The 24,599-nt window shown below is 41.1% G+C and overlaps 1 protein-coding gene across 1 annotated transcript in view; it reads left to right on the plus strand.

The window, feature by feature from the left end:
• PLCB1 (phospholipase C beta 1) overlaps positions 1-24,599 on the plus strand; it is a 567,798-nt gene that overhangs the window by 455,851 nt on the left and 87,348 nt on the right. Inside the window, exons 11-13 of the mRNA XM_081832287.1 lie at positions 5,776-5,933; positions 17,125-17,207; positions 23,635-23,719. Of these exons, the coding sequence (XP_081688413.1) occupies positions 5,776-5,933; positions 17,125-17,207; positions 23,635-23,719 (326 nt within the window). The remainder of the gene's footprint in view (positions 1-5,775; positions 5,934-17,124; positions 17,208-23,634; positions 23,720-24,599) is intronic.

Here is a 24,599-nt window from a genome sequence, read left to right on the forward strand (position 1 = left end):
TAAAATATAAACATTGATGATATAGAAATTCAAACTTCCCAAAGCCAATTAATGATATTATGAAATAAAGTTATAACCGATGTATAACCCAGTAGAAACCAATTAAGTGTTAAAATCAATACCCAGGAAATGAGATTTTGTATTTTCTAGGCATTTCCAGAACAAGTAGAAATTTTTTTCTGTAGAAATGTTATTTCATATAAAGGGTATTTGATGGAAAAAGGAGTTTCCCTACTCAAATGAGTTTTTAAAATGCTAGGTACAAAGGTTGGCATCTATTGCAGTATGTTTTGAATATAGGGAAAAAGCTTATAGATTCACAATCATTAAGGTTATGATCAACCCTCTTCCCCCACTGTCACCACCCTACTTGTTTTCCTGGAGCACATTATGAACTAGTATTCCTGAGAAATGCTAGTCTGGATTCAAATAAGGAGGATTGTGATATTTGGAATGTTGTCTTTTGAGCATTCAAAGGAACTATAAAAATTAAATAGTATGAAAACCAATCAATTTAGCAAGTGTTATTATTATTATGTCTATTTCTTTACTCATTATTGCCCCTTTGTTGACCATCAAGATGCCCAAAAGGAAAAATAAATAGGATCATTGAGAGAAATGTAGAACTGTGCAGAACGAGTTGATTTTTAATTATCATGGTCATTTTTCTAGGGTTTTGGATAGTCTTGGCAGTACATCAAGTAGTGATTATGTTTTAAATTATTGTTTTTCCTTGAGGAATCCACCCTTATGACTCAAAACAAAATTCTCTCAGGACAGAACAGTATGCACTCATTTCATCCTATACTTTTTCAGCTCTTCATAAATCTTCCCATATTCCAATCCATTTGGGAGATAATGGCTCCAAATTCATGGACAAAGCAAAGTAGTGTATCTCTGAATAATTAACATCCTCATTCAGCTTAGAAAAAAAATAGATTTGAGATTTTTGTTATCCTCTGATGAATTAAATCATCTGATTGAATGTATCAAATAATTATACAACTCCTCTTCTCACATATATGCTCTGGACTGCAGAAAAGTTCTAGAAATAATTCAAGGCATAGTTTTACCCTTGTCTGTACCCTTGTACACCCAGACTGAGCGTCACTCTCCGCTTTCCCATCTCTCCGACCCTTTTAACCCTTAGCGTAGGTACCCTTTTATAACTTAGTTTTGGTTTAAAACACACGCAAACCTATGAAAGTTAAGTGGTAGAATAGAAAGAGATCACATTTAGCAAATAGACCACATTCAAATCTTCCTTTAAGTAAATTAACTCTTCTAAGCCTTAGTTTCTTCATTTGTAAAATGAAGATAAATTGAGACAGCCAGAATATTTTTGGCCATAAGTAATAGGATACTGTTACTTAATGACTTAAATGTTAAGGAATTTATTACCAATCACAGCAAGAAGTCCAGAAGCAGAGTGGTTGAGGGTTGATTAAATCAAAAATTCACTGATGTCATCAGAGACCCAGACGCTTTCTGTCTCTTTGCTCCCCTTATGGTTGCAAGATGCTTGGGCACCCTGAGCATTGCCTCCCTATGAAATAAGAGCCACACGTGGCACAGGGCTGGTCCCTGTCTTGTGGCCCTTTGTACAAGTGAAGCGCCTCCCCACCCTGTAGCCTTCCCTTTATGGTCTATTAGACATAGCCCAGAGCTACACCACACAGCAATGCCCACATTAATCACTAATGTGGGCCACAGAACTCCTGTGCATGAGTAGGAAGAATTCAGATTTACCCCAGGACTGAGGAGGGGATCCTGAAGCATATCAGAACCTTAATTAAATAGAATCTAAACAGAATTCCATTGGTGAGGAGAAAGAGAAAGAAGAGAAAGAAATGGAAAACATAAGTGCAAGGTTGGGGTGAGAGTTTAAACTCCTGGCGCATGAGAACATCTCCTTTATGTGTACTTACCTACCTGCCTAGATGGGTAAGGGTAAGGAATAGGTCTCATGTCAGTTTTGCATCCCCAGGAACCAGTGTTTTGCCTCCCACAGAGGACGTGTTTGGGAATGAGCACAGGCCCTAGTGTGAGGCTTCTATAATCAGTAAGGCATATGCTGAAAGTTTCTTCCCCACTTTCTCACCTAAGCCGCCTTACAGCAATTGGATCCATGTTGAAGACAACTTCATGGTCTCCCTGAGGCAGTTGGCAGATAGTATGGGAGAGACGTCAGGTCAAACTCATGCCCCTAGAAACGGTCAAGATGAATAACACATCCTTTATATTTTGGACAGTTTCCTCAACTGTAACTGTGGGATTAGGTGACCTGAATGGCTGACACAGCTTTGAGAGCAAAGGAGAAATAGTTCCCATCTCCATTTATTGAAGGAGCTACTGTTTATTGAAGAAGGCCACTAAATTAACAAATGCATCACGTTCCGGAAACTTTTTGCATGGAGGTTGAAAAGAAGACAATACATAATGATAACTGTAAATATAGACAATATCTCAGAAGCCTGTGTCAATAGAGGGGTTGTTACTTTCAATTTTCTGGTCTCTTCCATCCATGGATGCCTTGGGTAATCTTAGACAAAGACATTGGATGTAGGCAACTGACCAAAATGAATGCAGTCAAGTGAGCAGTTGCAGAGCTATGACTTGGGGCAGTATTATGAATTAATCTGAGATGGAGCTTTGGCTCCCAAGTTCAATCATGGACTTGGAATGTACTGCAGAGGGTATTCACAGCCAGGCAGAGGTGAGGTCAGATACTAGTTTCAGAAATAACAAGGGTTGAGGGACTCATGACATATCATTAATCCCAACCCCAGGCAATTCCCTGGCCCCAGAAGCTATATTTATTGGAAGTAATCAATGGAAATATAATGGGTGGGTGGGATATAATAATGAGGAGTTAGGAATGTTAGGGAAGAAAAATAAACTAGGTTTGAGGATTTATGCAGAAAAGGAGGAAATAATGGAGAATATTAATACCTATTTGGGAAAAAAAACCTCCATAAATGAAGGAAAACACACAGGAAACCTAACATACATGCCAAGGAATAGGACAATTTTGGGTAAATGTGAGTTTTCTTAAAATATTCTTTCTTTGGGAGACTTCCATTTCTAATAAAGAGTATTCATTTTAAAATTGAACAACCGTTGATTTTGGAAAGATTCTTTTGGGCTTAGGTGTTGGGCAATAAACACAACATAGACACACACTCTCTCTCTCTCTCTCTCTCTCTCTCATCTTCCATTTTTTTAGTGTTTTTTTCTTCAAATTCCTTTGCATCTCATAAACCCAACCCCATGCCTTACCGTGTCTTTAAAAACATTAACTGATCAACATTCAGAAATGGCATCAAATTCCTCTTATTCTTTGAATGATTAAAAAAAATTGCATGCAAATCCAAAGAAATGTTTCTAGAAATTTTTTGAATCTTGTATGACTGAAACTCTAGGATGGATTAGGCATTTATCTACTTCATTCTACCATTAATCTTTATCTAGCTTATAAATCCATGGCAACTTCCCTACTGAAGTTAGAAATGCTCAACCACCAATTAGTGAAATAGACTCCAGAAACCTTGATGGTAGTGCAGTCAGTAATACACTTAGACAATTTTCTAGATAGTACACAAGAAAATCTTCTCTACTCTTTAATAACGTACAATTTTCTGCAGGAGCTAGGATTTTTAATGAGTTAACCAAATATTATTTGAATCTTTCACTTCCTTTAGCTAAAGTAGCCCTCCCTTAAGCTTAAAAATCACATAAATTACTACCTTGTCTCCTCACTCTCACTGTCCCCTCCCCCTTTTCTACTGCAGGAGAGACCTTTATTACAACAAACTTTGAGGCAATTATAGATGGCAAATTGATTATCTAGCATCAGGAACTTTCTAGATTACTTTGTCAGCATTTCTTCTTTCGCAAACACATTTGTGTGTTTAAAATGCCCTATTTTTTCAGCAGAGGAAAGTGATTATGGAAACCTACTTAATCAGCCTTTCATGCATTTACTAAGGCTCTGTAAAACTCAAGAATGTCATCCTTTTGTTATGCTGATGTTTGGGTGTTGTGACATGCATATAAAAATAAAATTAAGCCAACAGGCTTAATCCCATTTTCTTTGCCCTGTATGTCTCCACCAGGCAGACCTTGTCTATTTCAAAGTCATTTTGACAGTTTTCATCAGTATGTCATTTTTTTAACTATTTAAAGAATGATGGAGACTTAATAGAGTAGAAATCAGAGAAAATCTTTAATGTGAAAAACCAATAACTTCCATCTGTGTGTTGATGGTGGGCCTGTCTTGAAAGTTATTTATTATTAATCTTTAAAAAATAACTTATCAAGAAGTGAGTACCTTCCAATAACTACTTAAATGAAATAGGAAGAGTTTGGCTTCCATTCCTGCCCTCAGACTTCACAAGTGCCTTGATTATTACAATTCTTACCACTTTACTAGAGAATTTCAGTTCTGTTCACAAAGGTTTTAAATTTTGAGGAAGTATATCTATATATTTTTTTCTCTGTTGCTTGTTTTTGGTGTCATATCTACAAAACCATTGCCTAATCCAGGTCACAAAGATTTACCCCTATGTTTTCTTCTAAGAGTTTCATAGTTTTATGTCTTATATTTGGGAGCTTAATCTATTTTGGGTTAACTTTTTTTTTTGTTTATGATGTGAATGGGGATTGAACTTCATTATTTTGCATGTGGCTATCCAGTTGTCCTAGCACCATTTGTTGAAAATATGATGCTTTCTGCAATGAATTGTCTTGGCACCTTTGTTGTAAATCAACTGATGATAAATGTGAAGGTTTATTTCTGTACTCTCAGTTCTATTCCATTGATCTGTATGTCTGTCCTTGTGCCAGTAACACACTGTCTTGTAGTTTTGTAGTTAAGTTTTGAAATCGGGAAATGTACGTCCTCCAACTTTGTTCTCATTTTTCAAGGTTGTTTTGGCCATTTGGGGTCCTTTACATTTCTGTAGGAATTTTGGAATCAGCTTGTTAATTTACGTTAAAAAGCCAACTAGGAGCTCAATAGGAATTGAACTTGCAAATAAATTTGGGCAGCAGTGCTATCTTAGCAACATTGTCTTCTGTTCCATGAACATGGTTTGTCTTTCCATTTATTTAGGTCTTCTTTAATTTTTTTTAACCCTGCTTTATATTTATTAGAGAATATGTTTATCACTTTTTTGGTTACATTTAAATCTATTCCTACAAATGTATTCCACTTTTGAAAAGAGAATGTTTAACTTTTCTAAGCATTTGTGCCTTGGACAAACATGACAGTATGGTTGATCTATAACAGAATAGCCTTAAAGACTCAGACTAAAAGACTGAGTTTTGAGTTATAATCCTGGAACTTCCACTTACCAGCTTTGGAAACTTGGGCACATGAGCTGCTCTCTGCCATTTTCATTATCTGAAAATAAATATTTAAAAAATAAAGGTAGTTACACAAGAGAGGTTTTTACAAAGATTAAATAATAATACATGTAAAGTTAGAAGAACTATACTTGGCGCAGGGTAAGCAGTTAGGAAAGATAAGTTATTGTTATTGCTACAATGCTCTTTTTCTTCTACTTTTCTCTTCCCTAAAACTACTGTTAGGCAGCCACAATTAGATTTGGGATTATGCCACTAACTTCTGGTATGTTGAGGCAGATGGTTGAGACCAACTACACAAGTTCCTGAACTCTTTATTCTCCCATTGTTGAAAAGATTTTTTAGGAAGCCACCAATGTCTTCCTTGCTTTGTAGGATTCTAAGGATCATTTTGTTGGTGTTTTACAGCTGGCCAGTTGGCTGGAAACTCCTCTGTCGAGATGTATCGCCAAGTGCTCCTGTCTGGTTGTCGCTGTGTGGAGTTGGACTGCTGGAAGGGACGGACTGCTGAAGAGGAACCAGTCATCACCCATGGGTTCACCATGACAACTGAAATATCCTTCAAGGTAGAGTGAATGAATATTGCTAACAGAAGAAACCAGGGAGACCTGAACCCTTTTGGGTAAAGCCTCCTAAGGTAGAAAGTCCCAGTGGTTATAATTAAGTCCATAGGCTATTAATCATTTTTGCAATTTCAGAGGCTAAAATTTAGTAGTATATTTGTGGGTAATTAGCATCATGTCGTAGGGAGCTGTGGTGTTTCAGAAAAAGTGCCTTAGAGAGGACTTACAGGATTTGGGCTTATATTAGGTGATTTGGGGGAGGGTTCAAGAAAGTAAGGTTTTGCTATAGATTGGGTACTATCAATAAGCAGAAATAATCCTGTGACTAGGTATCTTAATAAATCCTATCTAGGAGGTAAGATTAAAGCTGTAACTGATAAAGAGCTTCAGTCATTCTTATTAGCCAGGAATGAGGATATGTTTGGTCATCTCTTTTCTCTTTCCACACAAGGCTCCATCCTACATCGTAAAGGGCCTAACATTCATGCATATGGACATAGACGCCCAAATATCCAAGTTATGTTCACATCCCCTGAAAAGAGCCATCCCCAGGAGCTTGGAATCATTTGGGTAGGGGAAATCCGGGTCTCTAGGGACCCAGAGAAAAATCTAGGAAGAGGATATGTGGGCTATAGGGGAAATGTGTTTTTTACTGACTCAGGCTTTTCACCTGTCTGGAAGTAAACCAGAAAAGAAGGGCTAGAGGACAACCTCTAGAGCACAAATCCCAAGGCATGAGCCCCATTACCTGTGTTACCTGGGTCTCAGGACAGAACTGGCTCTGGGTCACTAACTCTTGCCCTAAGCAACCAAGGAAACAGTCCAAGTATGTGGATAGCTAAGGTAGAGGGAGGAACAAGGCCATTGAAAAACAAGGCCTCATTCTGGCTGAGAGGCCAGAATGTTGGATGAATTATATATTAATGTCCCCAAGATTGTTGACAAAGCTTTGGATGAAGAAGACAGTGAGGCACTTGCCAAAGTCTTTGCTGAATGAGGGGGAGCTCAGTAAATGGCACAAGAGAGGAAGTGGTAAAATCTGGTTGGAGTGCCTTATGAGAACTAGGAACTCAAAAATAGCATTGGGAGAAAAAAAAAAAACCACTCCCCAGTTTTTGGCCCCAAGGCACCTGGGATGTGAGAAAATAAACAGCTATCACTCGAGAGAGCATCAAAAGAGAAGCAGGATTGTCAAGGGACAGGCTGATTTCAATTGAGATAAATGGATTTCCTGATCAAAGGTACCATATTTGACAGTAATAAAAATGCGTTCAGAATTGCTATCATTAGCACCTTAAAATATGTTCACTATCTTGTGTCTAGGGAATTTGACTTTTCATGATTTCTTAAACTTAGGCTACAACACAGTAATTAGAGATACATAGCACCCTTCACTAAATTTTACAACAAAGTTTAATATGAAGGTGACCTTAATCCCGATCAAATCCTTACATTTATATCTATACCTGAAAGGGAGTACTCAAGTTCTTTTGGTTTTCTTTAATGGAAAAATCAATGGGTTTTTGTTTCATTTCCATAGTCCCCCTCTCTCCCAGCTCCTGCCATTGTCCTTTGTCAGCTCTCTAAATACCAACCCCTAACCTCGCTGGGATCTTTTTTTTTTTTTTTTCCACTGGGCTCTTTAAGAAAAGGTAGGGCAGGGGCGCCTGGGTGGCTCAGATGGTTAAGCGTCTGCCTTCAGCTCAGGTCATGATCCCAGCGTCCTGGGATTGAGCCCTGCATCAGGCTCCCTGCTCAGCAGGGAGCCTGCTTCTCCCTCTCCCTCTGCCTCTCTCCCTGCTCATGCTCTCTCTCTCTCTCTCTCTGTATCTCTGTGTCTCAAATGAATAAATAAAAATCTTAAAAAAAAAAAAAAAAAGAGAAAAGGTAGGGCACAGGTGACCCTGGTGTGGAGAGAGTGCAGTTTCGGCTCATCTGGCTGTTGATGGATGGAGATAATCCTGGGAAGGGAGACACCACATCCTGATGGAGCCACTACTGCACTAAGGGACTGAAGGCCTTGTGAATTGACCCAGTACCAGGAGGGCCCTCCCATCCCCTGCTCATGGTCCCCTCAGAGTCCATATGGGGAGCAATTATATATTCTTTTTTTTTTTAAGATTTTATTTATATATTTATTTGAGAGAGAGAGAGAGAACAAGTAGTGGGGAAGGGCAGAGGGAGAAAGAGAGAGAAGCAGACCCTCTGCTGAGTAGGAAGCACGACACAGGGCTCAATCTCAGGACCCAGAGACCATGACCTGAGCCAAAGGCAGCCGCTTAACTGACTGGGCCACCCAGGCATCCTGCAATTATATATTCTTGAAAATTTGTAATCCTCAAGGTCCTTTGAGTTCTGGGGTGGGGCAAGGGAGGGGTAGGTGGAGAGATAAACACCAAGCGCATTCTAAGGCATATTTATTTTATGTGGAGCATTGGCTTCTTGATCTCAGCCACCAAGTCAACTTAGAGTGACTTTCCCTGGACACTTGTCTATACAATCGGTTCTTCAGTCACATTTGTGATCCCAGAGTCGCAGGCTGATTGGACATCTCTTCCTGGGCTGGGGAAGCATAACTTCACCGCATCCACACATTTGTGGACAGATGTAGAAACTAGAAGACTAAATCTAGCCCAGAATACTGCTTCCTTTCTCTGCCTGCCAGTGGGGGGTGGGGGGTGGCCAAAGGGAGCAGGAAACTCATCTCCCAAATGGTTGCTTTGTCCAGCCATGCTTCTTCCTAATGCGCATTTGCAGGATGGATTATTCTTGCAAAGATGTAGGTGGGTGGTGGTGGTGGTAGACTAGGATGGCTGTGGATGGTAGAAATGCCAACCTGTTTTGTGGACAAATACAGAAAGTAGGAATTCTCTGCATCAAGACTAGGACTGAGGTGAAGCTTAGTGCGGCACCTCACATGCAAAATTTAAGGAGACACTTGCTCTCGGTGTCATGTACATGCAGAGTTGGTACCCAAGGATGAGTGTCTCTTTACATTTTGCACTTAGACCCCTCCCTTGCCTCACCACAGTCCCAGCTTGCTCTGCATGGTTATCGGCACAGAGTCTGCTTTTCCAGAAACCACTGTGTATGTGAATTTGGAAGAAAGGGTAAGAAGAGAAATGGGGGACAAGATCCTGTGTGATCCACCCCCTGTTACCCCTTTCCCCCTCACTCACTTGGCTACAACTCCACTGGGCTCTGCTGTTCCTTTTTAAATTTTTTTAAGTATTTTATTTATTTATTTGAGAGAGAGAGAGAGAAAGCATGAGCTGTGGGGAGGGGCAGAGGGAGAGGAAGAAGCAGACTCCCTGCTGAGCAGGGAGCCTGATGTGGGGCTTGATCCCAGAACCCTGAGATCATGACCTGAGTTGAAGGCAGATGCTTAACCAACTGAGTCACCCAGGCACCCCAGCTCTGCTGTTCCTTGACCGTGCTAGGCAGGTCCCACCTCACGGCCTTTGCACAGGTTATGAGGCTCTGCTTGGAATGTTCTTCCCCCAGGTATCTGCATGGCTCACCTCTTACCTTCTTGAAGTCTTTCTCAAATGCCACCTTCTCAAGGAGGCCTACTGGGACCACTCTATTTAGTACCATAACGAGCCATCACACCCACTCCCACACTCCCACACTCCCGATACACTCCCTAGCACCACTTTATTTTTTCTGTTTACCAAATGGCACCTTATCACCTCCTGCCACTCTGTTAATTTACTTAATTATTATGTTTCTTGTTTATTGTCTCTCTCCTTCTGTTCTTCTACTAGCATGTAAGCACCACAAAGATAGAGATCTTTGTTTTGTTCCCTGATCTGTCCCAAGCACTTCGAAAAGAATCTGGCATACAGTAGGTGCTCAATAAATGTGTGTGTGTATGTGTGTGTGTGTGTTTTAATGACTCGTCCCATCCCTAGCAAATAGACAAATTACAGCATAGCTTTTAATTTTAGTCTTTCTTGCCTCTGTCCATCAGATATATGAATTTTGTCTTTCTCCATTTTCATGTGTCAAATTCCACATATGATATATTGGTGGGCAGTGAAAATATTCTCTGAACGTTTGCCAGTTTGGGCTATCCCATGTATTTGGAGCTGACCTTCATGGTGCAAATAGGCTGTATTCTATAGCCACTGCACATACAGTAACAGCAAAATAAACTGATTACAAAAGTTCATCATTTTTATGTCACACCGTTTATCTGCTCTCAATCTATGTAATTTGAAAAGCTTCTGTGCGACATATCCGCAAAAGTGAAAGCTCCTATTGGCATTTACTGCCTATTTATTATATGGGCCAAAATAAAAGGTTATGTTCTGAGAAAGGGGACATGCTGTAATTCGGTGTCTTTATGGAGGACTTTTTATTTTGCACTCTGGATTTATTTATTATTTATCTCGTATATCTGCTGTTCTGTTTCTTTGCCTCATAGCCTTAGCCTTTCTGATGGTTATGACATAGTCATTCGCGACTTGGTTTTCATTCTCTCTGCTCCCATTCAGTCTCCTTCCTCCCCACACTGGACACCACCACCCCCAGCCTATTCCACCCCAAATTGCTCTTTTTTCTCTCCTCAGGCAGAGCCTTTGTTACCAGCAATTGTATAAGATGGAAAAGTGGGTAATGTGATAAAATCAATGATGAAAATATAGTAAATTTGAGTATGTGGTTAAATCGAGCATTTCTGAAAGTAAAGCTCTGAGAAAAATAATAATTTAGGATGCAATTTAACAGCTACATAAATGGCCACATAAAATGGATATCCAAATACATCCTGCTGTTGTCTATCAGGGCTAAAGGATTTCAGGAGCAGTTTTTCCCACTGGAGGTTAGTAATTGAGCCATATGGTTTATAGATTATTGAATCCAGTGTTAGGAGTCCCTGAAAAACAGTTTTGGCTTAATAAGGAGCAATTGAGCAGTAAGGTACTTTCAATACAGTGTCCACTAATGATAGCTCAAATGTAAGAACCAAACTTAAAACTTCTAACAGGTTTTCTCATCCTTGATGATCATGCACACCATGCAAAGCATTCCAATGCCATTAAAAAATGAAAGTTCTATAGAAGAACTTCTGAATTGTTCAGGTTGCTCCTGACTACAGTTACTAGATGAAATCTAGTAAGTGCTTTCTTTGGTTTTGAAGATTCAAAAAGGTTTCCTGTGCCAGTGACTGAAGTTATGGTGGGGTGGGGAGAGATGGACAGTGGGAAGGGGGAGAGGATGGGAGGAAAAGAGAAAAGAGACTGTAGAAGTTAAGAATGCATTTCTGGAGCTGATGCTAGGGTTTTGATACCAACTCTCCCATGGACTGCCTGCAAGAGCTTGGAGAAACTCCGTTACCAGACCTAGCATCTTTCATAGGAGCACGATGGAAATGATAATAGTGCTTACCTTCTAGGGTTGTTGTAAGCATTCAGAGATCCTACTTAATACACAGACATTGCTTAGAACAAGGTTTGGCATGCAGTGAACGCTCTGCACATGTTAGCTATTGATATGATATTGAAATTTTTAAAGCCACACTTTAGCTTTGTTTCTGTAGATGTAATGGTTGTGGTATTCCATATGCAAAGAATTGTTATGAAGTCAGGATGGGGCGGAGGGGTTTGAATTAAGTCAATTGTAAGGCTGCCGTGGTAGAGGCTATAGGAGCCCTCTACACACAACCCCTGGGATCCACTTCTAGGAAGAAACCCGGAGCCCAAACTAAACACAGCCCAGCCTTGGTCAGAGGCCCAGTGGAAGCTGAGAAGGGTGTCCTAAGTCAAGTGCAGAAGACCAGAATGCCAGAGGCAGGAAGAGGGGAGAAGTAGGAGACCCAGCCAGGAAGGCCCAGGGTTTCCAGAGCCCAGCTGCTGTTCAGGCTGCACCAGCATCCCAGCTGTGGGAAGAAAGAACCAGAGGCAGGGAGCTAGGAAGATGGAGGAAGGCACAAACTCCCTACAAGTCTGAGAGCAGGTCCAGAAAAACACTCACATTTCATTTGCCAGAGATAAAGAGAGAGAGCCCTTTGACTGGAGGCAAAACACCCACTTTCTAAGGGAGAGGGGTTAGGTTTGTCTCTCACTTTCAGGCCTGACTCTCATTGGCCCAAATGCTCATGGGGTAGGTCTACAGTCAACCTTCTTTAATAAAGGCAGTTGTGGTACCTCTCAAATAGCTGCAGACAACAATCATCCTCAGAAAAGTTATCAAAGACTAATTACACTTTTATATACTTTTATGTTTGAAAGATTTTTTTCTTTAGGGGAGCCTGGGTGGGTCAGTCGGTTGGGTGTCTGCCTTCCTTTTGGGTCATGATCCTGGGGTCCTGAGATCGAGCCCTGGGTCAGGCTCCTTGCTCAGCAGGGAGCCTGCTTCCCCTTCTCCCTCTGCCTGCCGCTCCCCGCTGCTTGTGCTCTCTCTCTCTCAAATGAATAAATAAAATCTTTTAAAAAAATTTTTTTTTAATTAAAAAAAAAAAGATCTTTTCTTTAATGCAACACTCAACCTTGATTGGAAATTTTGGCCATGAAATTGTTAAAGTTAACTGGGCTATTGAGTATGGAACCAATATTTAAACTTCTTTAATGCAAAATAACATTTGCCTGTGGTTACAATTGAGTTTTAAGCTTTGCTTAAGCCACTGATCAAACTAGCCCAGGGTTTGACTGACTACCTTCCACAGGCCTCATTCAGCCCGCCACCTGTTTTTATGAACTAAGTTTGGTTGGAACATAGGCACATCCACATGTTTACATATTATCTGTGGCTTCTTTGGGTCTACAAAGGCAAAGTCGAATAATTGCCATAAAAACCATATAGCCAGCAAAATCTAAAATACCTACTCTCTGGCCCTTTGTGGAATGTGTGCTGACCTCTGAAATAGTCAATAGAAGACTAAGTTGGAATACAACTATAAAAATAAAGTTTCCCTTCTGTTAAGAATGTTGAGTTCATTCATTTATTTGAAAATATTTAATCAGGGTTGGGGCGCCTGGGTGGCTCACTCGGTTAAGCATCTATCTTTGGCTCAGTTCATGATATCAGGGTCCTGTGATCAAGCGCTGCATCAGGCTCCCTGCTCTGCGGGTAGCCTGCTTTTCCCTCTCCCTCTGCTGCTGCCCCTGCTTGTGCTCTCTCTCTCTTTCAAAAAAAATAAAGAAAATCTTAAAAAAAAAAAAACAAAAAAAAAGAAAATATTTAGTGAATGTCTAGAATATTCCTTAGCACTTTCAAAGCCCTAGGGACAGAGTCATGGAGAAAACTGAGTGTTTATCTCCAAGAAGCTTATATTCTAGTGGGGAAGAGATAGACCAACATAAACATACACTATGGCACATGGAGACATGCTGTTTAAGGCAACACAAGTAAGTATTGAAGGAAAAGGGGGCTAAGGTATGCTCTTTTCAGTAGGGTGGTGGGAAAAAGACTTGGGTGACATGACATTTGAGCAGAGACCACCACCCGCAAAATTAAGGAAGTGAGTCTTGCTTTCAGGTAAGAGAATTCCTAACAGAAGTAACAAAGATGAACGAAGAAATGAAAGAGATGAACAGAAATGAAATTGTGCTTGACATATTTGAGGAAAAGCAAGAAAAGATCAATAGACTATATCTGGGTGAGCAATGGGAGAAGAAAAGGTGATGAATTTAGAGATAACAGGTGCCAGATCTAATAAAGGATTTGGATTTCTGTGAAATGGAAGTCCAATGAACGGTTTACTCTAAAGGAGTGAAACCATCTGACTCATGTTTAAGAGCAATCACTCTGGCTGCGGTATGTAATATAGGAGGAAACGTAGAAGCCTCTGCTAGGTTTTGCTGCAGTAACAGGAGCTCCCCTACCCCTCCGAATTTCAGTGGTTTAGAGCCACAAAGGTTTATTACTCATTCAGGTTAGATGTTGGCTATTGCTCTGATTGATACTGTCTATATGCCATATGGAAAGAACAGCCCAATCTGTGATATCACTGGGTTCCCGGCAGAGGGGAAAGAGAAATGGCAGAATCACATGGCGGCTCTTTAAAGACTGTGTTCAGTATGTCATTTTCATACACATTTCAATGGCCAAAACAAAGGTCATGGCCATGTCAATTGTCAACATCTCACAGGAAGGGGTAGTGAATATGTGGGAACGTTGATGAAATCTACAAAAGCAGTTAATTGCAGAGGTTTTGGGGGGCAAGATGATAGAGATGTGCTGAGATGTGGTTATATTCTGGATAAATTTTAGACTGGATTGCTGACAAATCAAGATACTAGAGAAAGAGAAGTTAATAATGGCTCTAATGTTTTGCATTTAGCTGATACAATAGGGCCAAATTTATGAAATCAACAAAATCTAGCTCCTTTTTATTCACACTTAACAGCTACTTTCTTTTTTTTTTTTTTAAAGATTTTATTTATTTATTTGAGAGAGAGAGAATGAGAGAGAGAGAACACCTGAGAGAGGATAGGGTCTGAGGACAAAGCAGACTCCCCGCCGAGCAGGAAGCCCGATGCGGGACTCGATCCAGGGACTCCAGGATCATGACCTGAGCCGAAGGCAGTCACTTAACCAACTGAGCCACCCAGGCGCCCTAACAGCTACTTTCTTTATGATATCTATTTGCAGTTATTTTGAGGGCTTTGATCTTTGGTGGTTAAGGTCATTAGCTACATGAGAGTTACTGCCATGTAACTAGATAGTCAGGTAAATTTTCCTGGGGTTTCTTAGATTCTCTTCTTTGTGACCTTGGGCAAATTGGTTGATATCTCTGAGCCTCCATTTTATAATCTGTATTGGTGGAGAAGTTTTCCTTAGAGAATGTTTATAGCATGAGTGTCTGGAATGCTCATTTAATGGTAGCTCTTGTTGTTATTAGTAAGAGTCTAAGAGGAAAGGTTTAACATGAGTGAGGACAGAGGCATCAGCACTGTAAGAAACCTGAGTTGATTTAAAAATATATGCTCATCATGAGATGGATGGATCCTTTACCTTTTCTCCCTGGGTCCTCACAACAGGCTGTGGAATGAGGCTTATCACCCTCACTTTACTTATCAGCAAGCCAATGCGCAGAGGCTTTAAGTGATTTCTCCCAAGGTGACACAGTTTGTAAAGCTAAGAAGTTAGGATTCAAACGCAAGCCTGTTTGAATCTGAAGCTTGTCCTCAAATAAATCAAGAATTTAAAGTCTTGGTGTTGCTTGCTATTTATAGTGCACTTATTTTTGATGGCATCAACGATCGTAAAAGTTAAACGGATAATGTATGAAAGGCAATCTGTGACTTCACTTCTAAGAAACAGTAAGTGATTCTTTTGCTCAGTGCAGGCAGATCCTTTTCAGAGGATATATGCAAGTGTAGTACAGAATTAGAAAGCCTTATTTATACTCTGGGGCCAGGGAAATAGCTTTCTCACAAAGATATAAAGAAAGCAATGTATTGTTTAAAGAAGGGAGAGAAGATAGTGGAAAAGTCTCGGACATAAGGAATGAGAGTAGAAATTCCTACTTGAAAGGAGACTATGAAAAGAATAAATGCAACTAAAAAACAAACGTATGAGTATACCAGTTCAAAAAGAAAAACATATTGAAAAGCTGGGGCCCAAAGCTGGTTGGATATGCATTGAAATCTGGTCCTTCATACATTACTCTAGGCAATCAAAGATGAGAAATAATTTGGAGAAATGCAGGAGACTATAAAAGTATTCATATTCTTTAATTCAGTAATTTCCTTTCTGAGAATTCATTCCCGGAAAGTAATTCAAAATACTAGGAAAAAATGGAGATGTTCTTTGTAGAACTATCTGAATGATAGCTCTTTAAATACGTCTGTCCAACAGTTGGGTAATGGTTAAATCAATTATAATACTACTACTCCCTAGAATTTTATACAACTATTAAATCTTATGACATACATATTCCTTAAAAATACAGACTGAGGAATGAAGTACTAATACACGTTACAACATGGATGAAACTCAAAATCATGCTAAATGAAAAGTGCCAGAACATAAAAGGCCACCTATTGTATGATTCCATTTATATGAAATGTTTGGGATAGGCAAATCTATGGAGACAGAAAGTAGATTAGTGGTTGCCTTGGGCAGGGTGCATGGGAATGGGGTGGGGAAAATAGAAAGTGACTGCTAATGGGTACGTGGTTTCTTTGGGGGGTGATAAAAATGTCCTAATTTAGATTGGGATGACGGTTGCACAACTCTGTGAATGTACTAAACACTGTCCAATTGTACACTTTAAATGGTTGCATTGTATTTCAGTAAGGTTACATCGCAATAACAATGTTCAAAAAAATACAAGTGGAGTATTTAAAGAAAACCAAGTTATACAAACAAATGAAAAACAAACTAGAAGTAATTATAAACAAATACCAACAGTGGTTTGGTTCAAAGGGTGAATGTATGGCCGAAAATTGTTGCCTTCTCTCGTCCAAAATTTTTATAATGTGATTAGGTTTCTTCTTTCATTAAAAAATATAAATATAATAAGTATACTTATAAGTAATATATGTATATAATTAGCAAATAGAAGAACGATTGTCTTTTATAATTCTGTCTCCCCCTCCACCAAACCAGTCTTCTTTCTTTCTACTTTGTTAAGTCAAGAATCAAAAAATTTAGGGGCGGGGCGCCTGGGTGGCTCAGTCGTTAAGCGTCTGCCTTCGGCTCAGGTCATGATTCCAGGTCCTGGGATCGAGCCCCGCATCGGGCTCCCTGCTCCACGGGAAGCCTGCTTCTCCCTCTCCCATTCCCCTTGCTTGTGTTCCCTCTCTCGCTGTCTCTCTCTCTCTGTCAAATAAATAAATAAAATCTTAAAAAAAAAAAAAAATTTAGGGTCACCTGGGTGGCACAGTTAAGTGACTGACTGTTGATTTCGGCTCAGGTCACAATCTCAGGGTCCTGGGATTTAGCCCTGCATTGGGCTCCATGCTCAGCGGGGAGTCTGCTTCTCTCTCTCCCCCTTTCCCTGCTCATGCTCTCTCTCTCTAAAATAAATAAATCTTACAAAAAAAAAAAAAAAAAGAAAAGAATCAGAAAATGTATAGTCCAGCAGCTTGCACAGCCCCTTCTAGCCACTTCAGGCCTTTTCATACAATTCTATGAAGGAAAAGGCAACCCCGTTAATGGGCATAGTAACCCAAAGGGGTTACTATGCCCATACATACACATTAGAATTCTGGCATATTGAATATATGCGTGTTCTCGTTTTTAGGAAGTGATAGAAGCAATTGCTGAGTGTGCATTTAAGACGTCACCTTTTCCAATTCTGCTTTCATTTGAGAACCACGTAGATTCGTAAGTATTCCACACATTCACTGGGGAGTCTTTTTCCCAAAGAAGGCATGTTTAATAATTGTGCATCAGATTTAAGATTATTTGACATTATTAATTGTGTTCCTCAATGATGTTATGTCTTAAGTGTCATGTTTTCTTCTGCATATGTTGGGATTCACTCGCTTAAACCTCTTTAACATTACAATAATTCACTGGACTTGGGAAATCTATTTTCAGGTCACAGGATTTTAAATTAAGGACTCCTCTTTTTCCAGTGGTGTAGAATAATACCATGTCTCTCTTTTGGTGGGCCATTTTTATAATCTTCCTTCATTAGCTCCTTTTATTGCATGCACATTTATAGTCTGTTTTGCCACGCAAAAATCGCCAGTTCAAATGGCCAGTTCTGAACACTCTGGAGTTGGTGGAGAGAAAGCTGTAAATTCTCTTCCACTGCCTGAGCTTACACAGAACTCAGACCACCAGATGCTCCTCCTTCCTCTTCCCATTGGTTGCCCTTGTTCGTTAGTATTTGTAAATGTGGTCCTATTTCAAAAATAGCCTGCCCTTATCGCTGAGCCACACAAAGAAAAGATACTTTGACTTAACTATTTTATATTCATTTTATCACAAAATGCCAGAGTAAGACATGTTTCTATCTAAAATGTGGGCATTAGTTTACCCTATCGTTACTTAGTTTAAAGTGCTTCAAAATAAAAGAGTTTTCTCTACTTTGAATCAAAATTCAAGAAACTAAAATTCTAGTCCATGGAATGAAAGGCTGAAGACTGTGTAGAAGTGACCACCATTGCTCAAAAGAGAATTTGTGATGCCCTCTCTTTCAACAACCTGAGCCAGATTTCTCAACTAAAAGCCAACAGCGCCTGTCCTAATGTGGCTCACGGGTTCTTTTTTTACCCTTCTTCTTATTGAAAAGTCTTTCCCAAGCTACTGATTGATTCCCTTTGTCCAACTAATTTGCAACACATGCTTCAATTTACGAATTCTTTAAGAATTCACTAAAATCTTAAACAGTTTGGTCATGAGCACATTTCAGCCTGAGGAATTTCCAAGTAAATGTGATCATTTGTTACTGTGATCATGGAGAAGGGCCTTGTTTTGAAGTAACCAATTTTATAATTATCTGTATTTCTAGTTTGCCCTCAGGAAATCCATATTACATTTACCAGCTCTTGGTTCTGTTGCACTGGGAAACAGCCAATGAATGATTTAATCCTTTGGCAGATAGTTTTTCTAACACTTCTGAGGGGCAGCTGAAGAGAAAAGAATTGATTCTGTTTCATTGCTATCTCTCTTCGAACTAAAGGGAGCGCCTCTTGAGTTGCTGTATTTAATACCTCATTTGCTGTGACGACCCTGACTTGCGCATGAGCGTTTTCTCATTTCTGCCCATCCATCTGTAACTGGGCTCTAACAGGCTTTTAGCACCTTTCTTTCAGGCACCATAGTTCCCAGACTTATAGATGTATTATATTTCTTTTCGAGAAATATCTCCGAATCTAGCATATTTATGGTCTTCAAGAAATGTTTCTATGTAAATTAGACAAGATGAAAAGCTCTAGTTCCACTCTTGATTCTCACACCTGCCCCATTGAACTTTCCTATAAGGGAACCAGAGAGCTATCAATAACTACCTACCACCACAAACATAATAACAGCTAATATTTATTGAGTTTATATTATGTGCTGAGCAACCTTACAGGCGTAAGGTCATGTAACCCCTCACCACAAACCCAGGGGCTCCTAAGAATAAATATTATTGTGATAATCCCTATTTTGTAGATGTTGAAACTGAGCCCCAAAGAGAGTGAGTAACTTACCCAAAGCCAGGCAGCTAAAAGGTGACACGGCTGGGATTCAAATCTGTCTGGTCTGGCTTCAGAAATCACACGTTTCACCAACACTATCCCCACACCTAAGCAGATGCATCTGGAGCCTTCAAAATATCGAATTAAGACAACCAGAACATCGACAAGGCAACTGTCTGTAAATGTTCACTTTTATGTGGCTTGTGACCCTTAACCACAGGACATTTTTTGTGGTTTTTCAACACCAAACCCATAGGGAGCCAAAATAGGGTATGAAAACCAAACCTTGCACTGCACACAAAAGCAAGAAGACAGTATCATGATACTGTCCTTTCTGGTTTAAAAATGAGATATTTAGCTATTAAAAGTTTATTAGTAATTCATATGTCACAAAAGAAAACAGGAAAACACAAAAGAAAACAGGATGCCATGATAGTTACCCCAAACCAGTGAGATACACCTAAGGCAGTGAAATAGTAAGATACTGAGGTCTATCGTGGGGGAAAGCTGTTTGTTTCATGTTTCCATGATCCTGGAGCTTCACATGTCAAAATCGCTCAGCTTCAATCCTCTCCTGTGAGGATTATTCACACACCCAAAGAAAACTGGTAAGCTTTTTCCCTTTGCTAGTAAAACCCCATGCTTGACATGTGGGCCACCTCACTTCAGTGCTGAACCCAGTGGCAGTCATCATTTTTCACGTGCAGCCCTCTTTCCCACACCTAGAAATAAACCTCAGAATCCTTCGCAACACAGTGACCAAGAGACACCCCCCCACAAAAAATATCCACCACCTATTTGCCATTTCTAGTGGACCATTTCATTTTCCGGTGTGCTGCATCTACAAAATGCCAGATTCAGAACTGTGGGTCAGGGTCCTTTGAGCCACACTTCGAAAACAAACTCACCCCGGAAGAAAGGAAGAAATCTACTGGATTTTTTATTTTCCCTCCAAGTACTTGAAATTCCCTATCTACGAACAACAAAGGGAGGTCTGCCATTAGGTGCTGGCAATTCATCCTTCTCTCCCTGCTCCATCAGAATCCCATAAAATGCAGATTCCTGAACCATACTCCCACACCCCATTTTGATTTTGTAGAAATGAGACTTTGAGATCTTAAAAGAAAAAAAAAAAAGGCCCTAGCTAACTCTGATGCTCCACCTAATTTATAAGCTAGCATTTTCATTAAAAGGATTCTACACTGAACTCAAACAAAGTAACCCCTAGCTCTGGTTCAACCACAGATAATGGGAGATTTTGGACAAGGTCCTTAATTTCCAAGGGTTACAGCTTCCTCCTCTATAAAGAAGGAGGTTGGTTTAGTTCAATGTGGAGGATTTACACCATGACATTTCATGGGGCGCAGTCCTTGGTCGGAAAACTGACCACTGGGCCAGGTGCCTCCACTTTAGGGGTATGTGACTATGCCCAAATGTGCCTGCTATGGCCTGAAGCTCAAAATGTATTTGTGAGTATTTCCTGTCATTTCGTCTCCACAGTAGCTGATGTGGATGCTCTGAGCGCCTCAGGATTTTTTTTTTTTTCTTGCTCTCTAACTGCAATGTGAATGTCTTTTATTTCTGCAGTTTTGACCCACAAAGTTGCTTGGTTTTCCTCTGACTTTGTCTATTCACTCTCCTCTCTGCTCTGATTCGGTTCCTGACAGGTGTGTGTGTGTGTGTGTGTGTGTGTGTGAACAGCCTGATTACCAAGTAACCCATTTTACTTTTTCTTGGAAAACTCCCTCTTGTTCTCTTCACCTCAGTTGATTTTGAGGCAAATTTGAAAACGTCAGATTTAGATCCTTGTTCTTCAGAGTGCCTGATCCGCAGACCAGCAGCATCTGCATCATTGAGGAGCTTGTTAGAAATGCAGAGTCGGGGCACCTGGCTGGCTCAGTCAATAGAGCATGTGAATCTTGACCACAGGGTCGTGAGTTTGAGCCCCACGTTTTGGGTAGAGTTTACTTAAAAAAAAAAAAAGAAAGAAAGAAATGCAGAATCTCAGGCCCCACGCTGATGCTGCCTAGGAAGTGTCATTTTCTTAAGACCCCAGGTAATTTGGATGAAGTGTCAGAGCATTACTTTAAACACTGTAGTCCACTAACTACCCGCATCAGAGCTGCCTGCAAGCTTGTTACAAATACAGGTTTCAGGATTCCTCTCCCAATTCAGTGAATCAGGGCCTGGCCCTCAGCCCTACCACCTGCAGCATTAACAGCTCCAGTGATTCTTTAGTGGAATCAGGCAAGATTTTGCTCCAGCAAAATCCTTCCTAGGGCCTGGTTTGGGGGCAGCTTGACAAAGGACAGAGGACTCTGCCTGTCACCTGCTTAGAGACACCTGGAACATCGCCTCGAAATCCCTCCACTGGTGTGAATATGGCTCCCCTAAAATTCCTGAAAGCAGGGCATTAGGGTAAAACTCTCTCTTTTTACTCTAGGTCTCTGGTCAAAGGAACTAGGGGCTCCCAAGTTCCAACACTCAAGAAAAATGTCATCTCCTTCAGCACCTGCTGACTTATTTTAATCTATCACAACAGTTCTCAAACTTGAGCATGCATCAGAATCACCTAGAGGGTCTGTGAAGACCCCTGCGCCCCGCTTCTCCTGAGAGTCTGACTCAGAATCTGCACTGGAGGCCTTGAATCTGCATTTCTGACCAGCTCTAGGTGCTGTTATGTTGACGCTACTGGTCTGTGGCCCACACTTGGAGTAGCAAATCTGTGACACTGAGTAGCATCATTCTGTGAAAGCGAAATGAAGGGTTTGGACAGTTTCTCCTGTGCAGCCTGGAACGAGTTGGCCGGGCACAGGTGGACTTGTCGCAGCTACAGCCAAAGAGCTGTTTGGCTTTATTGAGCCCCCGGGCTAGTCATCCTTTGAGCAACAGCATCTGAACAGAGGATACCCAGACTGCTCTGCCAAATCAGCCACCTCTCTGCTTGCTCCCCAACTTCTAGTGACTTGTCCTTAAACAACCACCCCCATGCTTTTTAGGATCAGTCCTCTGGGTGGCAAGTTTTCCCCTCTCCCTGATCCTGGTGAGGAATATTCTGAGGGCTGCATAAGCCACACGGTAAAATCACCTATAGGTCAAGAAAGGACGACGACGAGAAGCTAGGAGGTCATTCTGCAGGGCTTTGCAAGTTCTTTGATTCTCTTCGCCTCTCCCTGCAGTTCCAACAAAGCAGTGGCTTTGGGCTTCCACTTGAACCCCAGAGAACTCACTTGACCCCAAAAACTATATGCCTTTAAAAAAGGATATAAAAAAGTGGTTTTCCCTGTGGACCATTGCAATACAATTTGAATCCCCAGAGCACCCCCTTCCCGGGGTGGGGGGAACCAGTCCATGATCCAGGCTTAATAGTTACAGAAGAGAGAAAGAGAGAATCACATTTTATAATTGATTTGAATTGTAGTAGAGAAGACTTTTTTTATCACTTTTTTTTATCACTTACTTATTCTTACTATAATCCCAGTTCTGCTAAAATGTATTAACATTACAGCAGACAGAGACAACTATTGGAAATCAAGTTTGACAGCCTGTAGATCAAACTCACAGTCCATAAAACCCAGTGGAATTGGATACCTTTGTAATGATATTTAACATTCTACAGAATAAGAAAAAAAATGTTATTGCTTTTTAAAAGGTCAAAGGAACCAGGAGTATTGAAAGATGCAGGTGTTCCCTCGCATCGACTGTTTCTGTGTTAGCAAGTGCACAAGTCATCCAGCTGAGTGGAGGCTGCCTCCTAACCCTGGATCATCTTACATCTGCCCCACTCTTTAAACGGGTCAAAGGCATTTGCAACCATTACTCCACTTCATCTTCTCGGCACCTTCTGTCCTTTTCCAAGAACAGTTATTATCCTCATTTTATAGATCCAGAGTGGTTGAGAGCCTGGAGCTCAGCTCAGCAAAGCCTACAGCTCCAGCCTTTGTCTATCAGACCAGATTCCTCCTGGTCCATAGTCAGGCTGACACCACCTCTGCTGCCCTATTATGCACATAAGGGGTGCAGACACCTTTCCCCAATGTGCCTGCTTCTTTTACCTTTCCTCCAGGATCCCCTCCTGGACACACACAGAAGTGGACACACTTCTGCCTGACGGCCCTTCTGTGTTTTAAGATTCCCTCTCTCTCACTCTCTCCCCCTCTTTTCCTCCCTCTCCTCCTCTCTCACCTCCTTAAAAACACTCCTCCACAGCCTAGCTCTCTGCAGGTTAGACAAATCTCAACCAAGAATTCACCCGGACTCACGGATGAGTTCTGCCCCCAAGGTCTTGCATTTGACTTAGAATCAGGAAATTGAACAAAAGGAACTGAGCCCATAATTCTGAGACATTCAAGAATCCAGTGACTGGCAAATGACCTGCTATACTCTCCCTCTGTGTCTATGGAGACCAGCCTTAGGAATAGCTTTCACTGTCTACCTGCCATGTGGTATTCAAATTCACAGAAGTCAGGATAATAAACAAGGGGGTTAGAATGATAAATACTAATCCTGAAGGGTAAGAGAGGGAATCTCCTCTTTCTATAATTAATAACGAAAAGTAATCCTGTCCAAACTCTTTAAATGAGCCTCCTTGTTTGCTTGCTTTCTCTCATTCCCCTTAGCCCAAAGCAGCAAGCCAAGATGGCGGAGTATTGCCGACTGATCTTTGGAGATGCTCTTCTCATGGAACCACTGGAAAAATACCCAGTAAGCAGTTTCAAGGTTTACCCTTGAAGGAATGCCCCTGGAGCTGGGGGGGGGGGGGGACTTCCTTACCTCCTTTCCGTGTTGCTCAGTAAGATTCATTCAGTTGATAATGAAGTCTGACCAGGAGGAAACCTTCAGTGTGCCCTGCTGAGGCTGAAAGAAATGCCTCTGTCTTCTTCCTGTACCCTCCATCTTCTCCTTCCCCCTCTGACCGATGTGACTGTCAGGACTACAGAATCCCCCCCTCCCCCATCACAATCAGCCGCGGAGACATTCCGGGGCTCTGATCACCAACCAGGAACCTTATCACACCCTTTGAGAGATATGGTGGAGCAAAATGGGACGTGGCAGGTGGCACAATGACACCCCCTTCTGGCCTTGCGTCCACTCCTCACGTCCTTGCATGTGCCTGTTCATGGAACTCAGGGCTCCTATTCCCCTGATAGCATCCCTGCTTTCGGAAGGAAAGCAATAGGAATACCTCAAAGTAGCCTCTCCCCTCTTGAACCCTTTTCCCTTGTCTCCGCACATTTGTACATGGCTTCATACCAATCACCTCCCGACTCCTTGCAAGAATAAAGGACCAGTGTAGGAGAGTTCACTGAACTTTCTAAAAATAACCCATCTTGGGACTTGCACGCATGCTCTCTGATACAATATCTAACAACCCTCTCATGGGAAATTGATTTTTCTCATTAGCCATGCAAGCTCGAAACACAAGAAATAAGCTTTGCCAATAAGGGTGGCTTGAATCTCAGGGCTGCAAGGAAATGTGAAGCCACCAGTCCAGTCCTGCTGATGCCAAGGACATGTGTGGCTTAGCTCCAGAGTTCTGGATGGCGGGAGGGAGGAGGGGGAGTTTCCTCCTTTTAAACTGCAT

The sequence above is a fragment of the Leptonychotes weddellii genome, chromosome 10 (assembly GCF_054177405.1).
Source record: "Leptonychotes weddellii isolate Sample4059 chromosome 10, ASM5417740v2, whole genome shotgun sequence".
Lineage (NCBI taxonomy): Eukaryota > Metazoa > Chordata > Mammalia > Carnivora > Phocidae > Leptonychotes > Leptonychotes weddellii.